The 10,837-nt window shown below is 35.6% G+C and overlaps 1 protein-coding gene across 1 annotated transcript in view; it reads right to left on the reverse strand.

Moving 5' to 3' along the window:
* LOC104825451 (putative acyl-activating enzyme 19) overlaps window positions 1-9,889 on the reverse strand; it is a 15,395-nt gene extending 5,506 nt beyond the window's left edge. The window contains 7 exon segments of the mRNA XM_019203094.1: window positions 1-41; window positions 4,226-4,890; window positions 5,448-6,164; window positions 6,589-6,792; window positions 7,870-8,066; window positions 8,665-9,120; window positions 9,510-9,889. The exon segment at window positions 1-41 is cut by the window's left edge and continues 14 nt beyond it. Coding sequence (XP_019058639.1) covers window positions 1-41; window positions 4,226-4,890; window positions 5,448-6,164; window positions 6,589-6,792; window positions 7,870-8,066; window positions 8,665-9,120; window positions 9,510-9,846 — 2,617 coding nt within the window. The 5' untranslated portion in view covers window positions 9,847-9,889.
* Window positions 9,890-10,837: the final 948 nt, after the last annotated feature.

Genomic DNA, 10,837 nt, shown 5'->3' on the forward strand with positions numbered 1-10,837 from the left:
CAATTCTTCCTTCTAGAACAGTCTCCCAATATATCGAACCACTAACTTGCACAGTTAAGCCTATTATGTGTTAGAAGATCTGCTGAATTCTAATAATTTATAACCATTTTACCACTCTAAATCAAAGCAAATGAATATATGTTTCAAGGATGAAAGATAATGAAATTCAAATGCTCGACCCTGCATATGAAATTGGGCATGGAACTGAACTTAGTATGACAATCCACTCATCTGTATAAGAAAACTTGCCAACTCTTTCAAAGATCATCTAACGTGTCTATCATACTGGAAGTGTGCAGACCAAACTTAGTAGCACAGACTGCAGCGCCCGCTTCAGGAATAAGGTGAGAAAGCAGGAAAAAAGGATGTATTGAAATTCTGCATGATGTTGTTGATTTGTGAGAAGCCTAATCTAGAATAAACAAAACATCCAAGAGAACTATCTACAAAAAAATTCTGACTTGAACAAAGACTAGCTTCAGAAGAGGAAATGGCAAATGTAAATATGCACCCTACACAATTATTTCAGAGGCGCTTTTCGACGCTGCTTCTAGTTTGATTCATGAAGGACTACCACTATTTTAGGGCAGTCCATTAAATAGCAGGTGATTTTAGTTTTATTCTATTACATTTTGTAGCACAAATGCAGAGACAAAGTACATGTGACAAGATTGCACTGAAATGATCCATCTCAACTACCTACTTGAAACCAAGAAAATTTTGAAAAAAAACAAAAATCTAAACTGGGATCCATAAAAAAGTAAAGGACTCTAGGAAAAAACTTAAAATATTGAAATTCAAATTTTAAACAGTAATCTCAACCATAAGGCAAGAGTAAAGCTTGGGCTTCATTGATTGTGGGCGATAGCACCTTGCAATATCATAAATATGGAAGATAAATTTGACTAAGATGTAACAAGGAATTACCTTTTGGCGTCAATGCAAAGGAATTTGTGTGAGTGAGATCCAATAAATAGATAGATCTTTGAATGTTTGAAGACGACTAGGGGCGACGCGTCTACACAAGAATCCATACTAACATTCCATAACTTCTGCATAGAAACCATCCTATCCCTTGGAAACTCAACAGACCAGTTTCCTTGAGCTGCATCCTCACTATTGCATGCATTTACATAAGACACTTTGTTGCACCGGCTGAAAGAGTATTGTATTTGTGCAGATAGTAAATTCCAAGGATTCTGATCTTTCTTTGATCGAAATACATACTTATCAGAATCAACTTTTAATCGCTTAGGAGGGATGTTCTCTTCACAACGTGTTCCCAAAGGTGAAGAGTTTGACACGACACCAAGGCCAACAGGAATGTCACCACCAATCAGATCAGTATCATTCGGATTCTCTTTCTCCAGGTCTGATTTCTGACTGACACTGTTTCTGCTACCTTCTCTAGGCAATTCTTTCTTCTCTAACAGATGATTGAAAAGCTTAGATGGGCTTGGAAATTCGTACATCAACCTCATATTGATACCCAGACTATGAGAAAGATGTGCAGCAGCTAGGGAGTCTCCACCAATTGCAAAGAAATCATCATCATCTGAAACTTCCTTGATCATTAATGCATCACAAAAGGCCTAAGACAGGTTAAAAAAATGACTTAACTTCTTTTGAATAGTCAATTAGGGTCTGTCGATAAAAGGATGAAAGAAAAAATGAGGCATACCTAAAGTTTTCTATAAGCCTCTAAGATTCTGCAAATATTGAGATTCTAGGTTAGTCAATACCTAGATACAATATTTATATCCCAACACTCCAAACTATCTTTTTCATTTCTTTTCCTTATGTTTCCATATACTCCACCCTACTCCAGGCACATCCTAACAGTATAATGTAAAACCTAAATTGCCACCCGTGTTTTCGCTTTTAAATTGTATAGAATTCTAGTCTTCGCTTAACCAAACTCTAGCCCCCGATTTGCCTCCAAAAGTTAAACTACAGCAAAACCATCAAATGTTTCACCACTACACTACAAACATTTAGCAATGACCTAACTTTGTGCTTCCACTTATACAACTTCCTTCACATGGTAATGAAAGAAAGAGACCACCAGATGCCAAAAAAAAAACACTCTCATTCTCAGAATAATGATAAAGAAAGTGAAGTATAAAAGCATAAATGCAGACAGCGAGACCTTTCTGATAGCTCGCATCAAATCCATAGTTTCATTGCCATGCATCATATCTCGAGCACAGGTCCTATGACATCTCAAGCCTGCCAGTGCTTCGTAATCAACTTTTCCATTCGAAGAAACAGGCAGAGATTCCATGAAAACAAAATGTTTAGGAATCATCACTGAAGGAAGTTTATCAGCCAACCAGTTTCTAATAGAATATATAATATTATCAGACCCAGCTTCCTTTTTCAGTACTAAGAAAGCCTCAAGCAAAGCAAGTTCCTCTTGATCTCTGTTAAGTACAACAACAGCTTCAGCAACTCCTGGATGTCGTTCTAGAGTTCTTTCAATCTCTTCAAGTGATATGCGTTGTCCATTGAGTTTAATTGTTCGATCTCTTCTCCCCAAGAAAACCAAATCACCACTAGGAAGCTTTCGCCCATAGTCACCAGTTCTAAAGTAAAGCTGGCTTCCGCAACCATTAGTCAAATGATCACAGACAGAGTTACCGTGCAGCTTCACGTAGTCTCGGGACAGAGTCCATGTATGCAGGTATCCTCTCGAAAGACAAAGACCACCAACACATATTTCTCCCTCGTAAGAAATATCACTATCTTGAATAACTACAATTTCACAATTGGAAATCGGCAAGCCAATGGGAACACTAGCAATCTTCTCGGTCATCAAAAGTTTTGGCAACCTTCTACAGTCGAAGTACGTGCAGTCCCCTGATACCTAATGGTAAAAGGAAGGTCAGCTAGCTGCAATGAAATGCAAAGATACGCTGCTGTAGCAGCTAAATTCTAAAGAAATAACTGAGATTCGACCACCGTAAAAAAATCAAGTTAGCTTCAAGAAATGGAAGAACCAGAACTAAAAGTCTTCAGTCTACTAACATATTTCCACCCAAAGAAACTGCTATGCAGATTGCAATTGTTTTCATTTTTTTTGTGAAATTAAATGCCACAATTTGCTACTATGAAATGCATTGATGAGCTTTATCCAAAGCAATAATTTCGTAAAAATTGAACCAGATAATAGTAGTTTCATGGCTGAAGCATTGTTTCAAGAATAGGATTGGTTCAGCCACTTAACTATCCACTAGCCAAGTATAAAATTTTTCGAAAAAGGAAATTACCCTTGAATATAAAACTCTTACCTCTGTACTTCCATATAGATTCAGAATACAAGTACGCGGAAGTAGGTTCTGAAGCGTACTCCACAAACTTAAGGGAAAGACTTCACCACTCAGAATAACCAGTTTCAGGGAATTTTGAAGCTTCTTGTGGCCATTATTTTGTAAAGTAGGAAGTACAGCTCTGATCATTGAAGGAACAGTTATGAGCCTGCTGATAGTATAAGCCTGAAAAGATAAATAAATCTTAGTCCTCATTAATCGAATTGAAATTCCAAGTAATAAAATGAAAAATACAGTTTCCTTCTAATGATAGGAAGCTTCACCAACAAGGATAACAGAGAACTACATCCACCGCGCCCGCTTCAGGAATAAGGTGAGAAAGCAGGAAAAAAGGATGTATTGAAATTCTGCATGATGTTGTTGATTTGTGAGAAGCCTAATCTAGAATAAACAAAACATCCAAGAGAACTATCTACAAAAAAATTCTGACTTGAACAAAGACTAGCTTCAGAAGAGGAAATGGCAAATGTAAATATGCACCCTACACAATTATTTCAGAGGCGCTTTTCGACGCTGCTTCTAGTTTGATTCATGAAGGACTACCACTATTTTAGGGCAGTCCATTAAATAGCAGGTGATTTTAGTTTTATTCTATTACATTTTGTAGCACAAATGCAGAGACAAAGTACATGTGACAAGATTGCACTGAAATGATCCATCTCAACTACCTACTTGAAACCAAGAAAATTTTGAAAAAAAACAAAAATCTAAACTGGGATCCATAAAAAAGTAAAGGACTCTAGGAAAAAACTTAAAATATTGAAATTCAAATTTTAAACAGTAATCTCAACCATAAGGCAAGAGTAAAGCTTGGGCTTCATTGATTGTGGGCGATAGCACCTTGCAATATCATAAATATGGAAGATAAATTTGACTAAGATGTAACAAGGAATTACCTTTTGGCGTCAATGCAAAGGAATTTGTGTGAGTGAGATCCAATAAATAGATAGATCTTTGAATGTTTGAAGACGACTAGGGGCGACGCGTCTACACAAGAATCCATACTAACATTCCATAACTTCTGCATAGAAACCATCCTATCCCTTGGAAACTCAACAGACCAGTTTCCTTGAGCTGCATCCTCACTATTGCATGCATTTACATAAGACACTTTGTTGCACCGGCTGAAAGAGTATTGTATTTGTGCAGATAGTAAATTCCAAGGATTCTGATCTTTCTTTGATCGAAATACATACTTATCAGAATCAACTTTTAATCGCTTAGGAGGGATGTTCTCTTCACAACGTGTTCCCAAAGGTGAAGAGTTTGACACGACACCAAGGCCAACAGGAATGTCACCACCAATCAGATCAGTATCATTCGGATTCTCTTTCTCCAGGTCTGATTTCTGACTGACACTGTTTCTGCTACCTTCTCTAGGCAATTCTTTCTTCTCTAACAGATGATTGAAAAGCTTAGATGGGCTTGGAAATTCGTACATCAACCTCATATTGATACCCAGACTATGAGAAAGATGTGCAGCAGCTAGGGAGTCTCCACCAATTGCAAAGAAATCATCATCATCTGAAACTTCCTTGATCATTAATGCATCACAAAAGGCCTAAGACAGGTTAAAAAAATGACTTAACTTCTTTTGAATAGTCAATTAGGGTCTGTCGATAAAAGGATGAAAGAAAAAATGAGGCATACCTAAAGTTTTCTATAAGCCTCTAAGATTCTGCAAATATTGAGATTCTAGGTTAGTCAATACCTAGATACAATATTTATATCCCAACACTCCAAACTATCTTTTTCATTTCTTTTCCTTATGTTTCCATATACTCCACCCTACTCCAGGCACATCCTAACAGTATAATGTAAAACCTAAATTGCCACCCGTGTTTTCGCTTTTAAATTGTATAGAATTCTAGTCTTCGCTTAACCAAACTCTAGCCCCCGATTTGCCTCCAAAAGTTAAACTACAGCAAAACCATCAAATGTTTCACCACTACACTACAAACATTTAGCAATGACCTAACTTTGTGCTTCCACTTATACAACTTCCTTCACATGGTAATGAAAGAAAGAGACCACCAGATGCCAAAAAAAAAACACTCTCATTCTCAGAATAATGATAAAGAAAGTGAAGTATAAAAGCATAAATGCAGACAGCGAGACCTTTCTGATAGCTCGCATCAAATCCATAGTTTCATTGCCATGCATCATATCTCGAGCACAGGTCCTATGACATCTCAAGCCTGCCAGTGCTTCGTAATCAACTTTTCCATTCGAAGAAACAGGCAGAGATTCCATGAAAACAAAATGTTTAGGAATCATCACTGAAGGAAGTTTATCAGCCAACCAGTTTCTAATAGAATATATAATATTATCAGACCCAGCTTCCTTTTTCAGTACTAAGAAAGCCTCAAGCAAAGCAAGTTCCTCTTGATCTCTGTTAAGTACAACAACAGCTTCAGCAACTCCTGGATGTCGTTCTAGAGTTCTTTCAATCTCTTCAAGTGATATGCGTTGTCCATTGAGTTTAATTGTTCGATCTCTTCTCCCCAAGAAAACCAAATCACCACTAGGAAGCTTTCGCCCATAGTCACCAGTTCTAAAGTAAAGCTGGCTTCCGCAACCATTAGTCAAATGATCACAGACAGAGTTACCGTGCAGCTTCACGTAGTCTCGGGACAGAGTCCATGTATGCAGGTATCCTCTCGAAAGACAAAGACCACCAACACATATTTCTCCCTCGTAAGAAATATCACTATCTTGAATAACTACAATTTCACAATTGGAAATCGGCAAGCCAATGGGAACACTAGCAATCTTCTCGGTCATCAAAAGTTTTGGCAACCTTCTACAGTCGAAGTACGTGCAGTCCCCTGATACCTAATGGTAAAAGGAAGGTCAGCTAGCTGCAATGAAATGCAAAGATACGCTGCTGTAGCAGCTAAATTCTAAAGAAATAACTGAGATTCGACCACCGTAAAAAAATCAAGTTAGCTTCAAGAAATGGAAGAACCAGAACTAAAAGTCTTCAGTCTACTAACATATTTCCACCCAAAGAAACTGCTATGCAGATTGCAATTGTTTTCATTTTTTTTGTGAAATTAAATGCCACAATTTGCTACTATGAAATGCATTGATGAGCTTTATCCAAAGCAATAATTTCGTAAAAATTGAACCAGATAATAGTAGTTTCATGGCTGAAGCATTGTTTCAAGAATAGGATTGGTTCAGCCACTTAACTATCCACTAGCCAAGTATAAAATTTTTCGAAAAAGGAAATTACCCTTGAATATAAAACTCTTACCTCTGTACTTCCATATAGATTCAGAATACAAGTACGCGGAAGTAGGTTCTGAAGCGTACTCCACAAACTTAAGGGAAAGACTTCACCACTCAGAATAACCAGTTTCAGGGAATTTTGAAGCTTCTTGTGGCCATTATTTTGTAAAGTAGGAAGTACAGCTCTGATCATTGAAGGAACAGTTATGAGCCTGCTGATAGTATAAGCCTGAAAAGATAAATAAATCTTAGTCCTCATTAATCGAATTGAAATTCCAAGTAATAAAATGAAAAATACAGTTTCCTTCTAATGATAGGAAGCTTCACCAACAAGGATAACAGAGAACTACATCCACCGCTCCCGCTTCAGGAATAAGGTGAGAAAGCAGGAAAAAAGGATGTATTGAAATTCTGCATGATGTTGTTGATTTGTGAGAAGCCTAATCTAGAATAAACAAAACATCCAAGAGAACTATCTACAAAAAAATTCTGACTTGAACAAAGACTAGCTTCAGAAGAGGAAATGGCAAATGTAAATATGCACCCTACACAATTATTTCAGAGGCGCTTTTCGACGCTGCTTCTAGTTTGATTCATGAAGGACTACCACTATTTTAGGGCAGTCCATTAAATAGCAGGTGATTTTAGTTTTATTCTATTACATTTTGTAGCACAAATGCAGAGACAAAGTACATGTGACAAGTTATTCAAATTTCAAGCCAGATTTTCAGCTGGAAGAGAGTTGTGATCTTGAATAAGGTAAAGCATAAACTACCATCATGTAACATGACTTCCAACGGATAAATAAAACTTAGATAAAATAGATATGAGAGAGTTGTTTGCATTGTCTATGGACATTTTTCGTTCACAAATTCCTACCATAAGCATGGTCCTCCAAGAAAAAAAGACTAGTCAAGATAATTAAACCCTGTTTACATATTTGAACATCAAACAGAAAAGTGACTGGACAGGGAAGAAGAATGTAAACTGTCATTAACGGACACCACTAACGAAAGTGTTAGGACAAATGGAAAGTACCACGACACTCAATAGTATCATTAACAAGTTATTTGAAGCAATTTATGAGAATATGGAAAAGGCTTGGACAGTAATGGATAAAAAAAATGGAAAAAGTACAGGCAACCTTCTTGAACAAACCATTCAAGATCATCTATGAAGCTATCATATAGAACTACTTTGACTGCTACCAGAAAAAAAAATTCAAACTAACATAATTACAAAGGAGGCATTACACGTGCAAAAGATGGTTCTGTTTCTTATGAAATGAAGAAAATTGAACTCTTACCTCTAAAAAATAAATGATGGAGAACATATTCTCTCTCATAGTTGTAAACGGTGGAATTACTAATGGAGTAGAAGTAAGAATAGCACAAATAAATTCCTGCAAATGATCAACAAAGCCAATTGAAGTCTTGAAAGCCAATCGCTCCTCCCCCACTATAGGGTAAACTTCTTGCATCCACAAGAAGCGATTTAAAAGTCCTTCAGAAAGCAAGGGATACCCCAGTCAGATTCTTTTAGAAAAAAAAATACAATTATCTCTGCATGGAAAGAGAATAGAAAAAAAATACAAATTATAGCCAAATTTTTATAATAGCAGAAAACAATCGGTTCTGTGTTAATTATTTACTGAAGTTCAGTGGAAGACCATAGAAATAACAATTACTAGGAAATAAAACAATCATAGAACTAGTTGACCGAAGCTACAAATCAAGAATATACAAATTCATAAAGCACAAAATAACCATGAGACCACTTTGGCAGTAGAACATATATTACTAAGCACCAGACATTTTATTCTAAAGAGACATTCAGATACACTGTGAAAAATTTCATGGAAATTCCAAATAGATTAAAAACACACCACATGAGACAATGGCTGCACTTAGTAGATCTCTTCAACAAAAAGCAATTGTTAAGCAGAAAAAATAGATGAGGAAAGAGAAAATAGAGTTAAAATTAATATCGATACAAGCACATGCATCAAAGTTTTCACAGATTATAATCTAAAAGCATTCACAAAATTAAATCCAAATTGAAAAAAACTCTCATGTAATTACGAAAACCAAAATCTCCTGACCTTGCTCAGTGCCACATACTCCTTTTGGCTTCCCAGTAGATCCAGAAGTGTACATCAGATAACAAAATGCTCTGCATCTCTCTACCTCGCAAGGCCAAAGAAAGCTCGAATGACCACTTTCCTCGCTAGAACTTTCTTCCATAGAAAAGAACAAGATAGGACAGCCACTTCTTTCCACGAGCCAATGCGATCTCTCGAGCGGCTGACATCCAACTTCATTGAAAGAAGATCCACAAGCAATAACAAGACTGGCATTTGAAGAGGAAACTATAGATAACATCCTATCTTTCGGCCATGAAGGATCTAGAGGTAAAAAGGCTTCTCCACACCTCATGACAGAAAGCACACTGATAATATATTCAACTGAAGGAGGCATATATATTGCCAATACTTTCGGCATGTATACATCAGAACCAAAAGATACATCTTCCCTACCAACCTCGCCGCAAGGTTTATCTGTAAAATTGTAAAACATGATTACATTTCCTTCACACTACTAAATTTATACATAAAAAGTTCACATTTTGTTAGAAAAAGAAATATAAGTACAGGAGAAAAATTCCCAAAAAAAAAAAATAATCAGGGAAACTAGAAAAGAGGCAGTGCTTTCTTCAAATTCCAAAATCATAACAGGGTAACAATTTCAAAAAAAGATGACGAATTGTAAAGAGAACCCTCCAAGAAAAGAATCAGATCAAGTCAAAACTGAAGAATCGCTTCAAAGAGAATGCGGAAACAGAACAAGACGAACTAATTTGATATTTGCTCCCCAAATTAACATAACGTTCCATAAAATCCAAGGAACAAGGGAAACAACGGAACCAGGCACAGTCGAAGTCACTGACCTGGAAACCGTGGTTCGGTGAAGTAAGGATCATTTGCACCACCCCCGTCGAGAATTCGCCGGAGACGAGAGCTCAGGGAATCGACCGCAGACAAAACCTGGGCGAACGTGAAACACTTGTCTCCTTCGTACACCGGCGGAGAACACGAAAGAGACGCCACCGGCGAAGGAGAAGGAGAAGCATCGGTGGATTCCGACCTAATCGTCGCGGCCCAACCCGAGGCGTGAATCACAGCAACTTTTTCAGGGTAATTGGAGGCAGCGTTGAAGAACTCGTGCGATATGCAACAATGGCTTCGCTTCTCCCGCCGGTGACTTGAGGAGTCTTCAGGTATCATTCTCCGGTGGTTCGTATTCGACTCGGACGGGAAATTGATCCGTTATGACTCTTGCTCACACACTTGCATATATATATATATATCGATATTGTTTTTAATATATTACAAATGAATTCTCAACGAAAGCTCGAACTAATAATAATATAAGTTTTTTTTTGTTAATCAATAATAATATAAGTTTAACCTTTCAATATAATTATAAATATTTAAAATTATAACATGTTAAAGATAATAAAAATACTAAGGATCCTCTAAATTTTATATTGAAATGTTATTTCATTAAATAAAAATATCATGGTATTTACATATTAAATCAATGACATTTAATGGATGTGACGACAATAATTAACACTTAATCAATTTGTATTTACGTATTAAATCAATGACATTTAATGGATGCGACGACAATAATTAACACTTAATCAATTTTTATTTATAAAAGATATATATATATAAACCAAATTCTAAAAAAAAACTAAAAATAAAAAATATTTGGAAACTAAATATTTGTATCAGTAAAAACTGAATACAAACCAAACTCAAATCAAATTCGAATAAAATAGAATAATTATAATTTTTTTTTTAAAATCTGTATTACCTAGTCCGAATATGGTTTGGAATTTTAAGAATTGCTATATGAATTTTTGAAATTTCTACTAAAATACAATAATTTTACAAATATTGTCATAAAATTACATATAATTTTGGAGAATTTTTTCATGCTTACTATAAATCTTTAAATGGTTATAATTTTTAAGAAAATTCTATAAAAGACAATCAACTAATCAATTTTTTACCAAATTAATACATCACCATTAATTTTAGCAATAATAATATACTGTATTAAATCTCTAAATTTAATGATTTTATTTAAAATTGTAGCATACTTACACCTTAAACAATAATCTTTTATTTTTTAAATTAAAACCAATCAGATTTTTCTGTTTAATTGTTATTTATTTATTGCTGAATTTCGATTAGATATAATTTA

This window comes from Tarenaya hassleriana, unplaced genomic scaffold, assembly GCF_000463585.1.
Source record: "Tarenaya hassleriana unplaced genomic scaffold, ASM46358v1 Cleome1, whole genome shotgun sequence".
Lineage (NCBI taxonomy): Eukaryota > Viridiplantae > Streptophyta > Magnoliopsida > Brassicales > Cleomaceae > Tarenaya > Tarenaya hassleriana.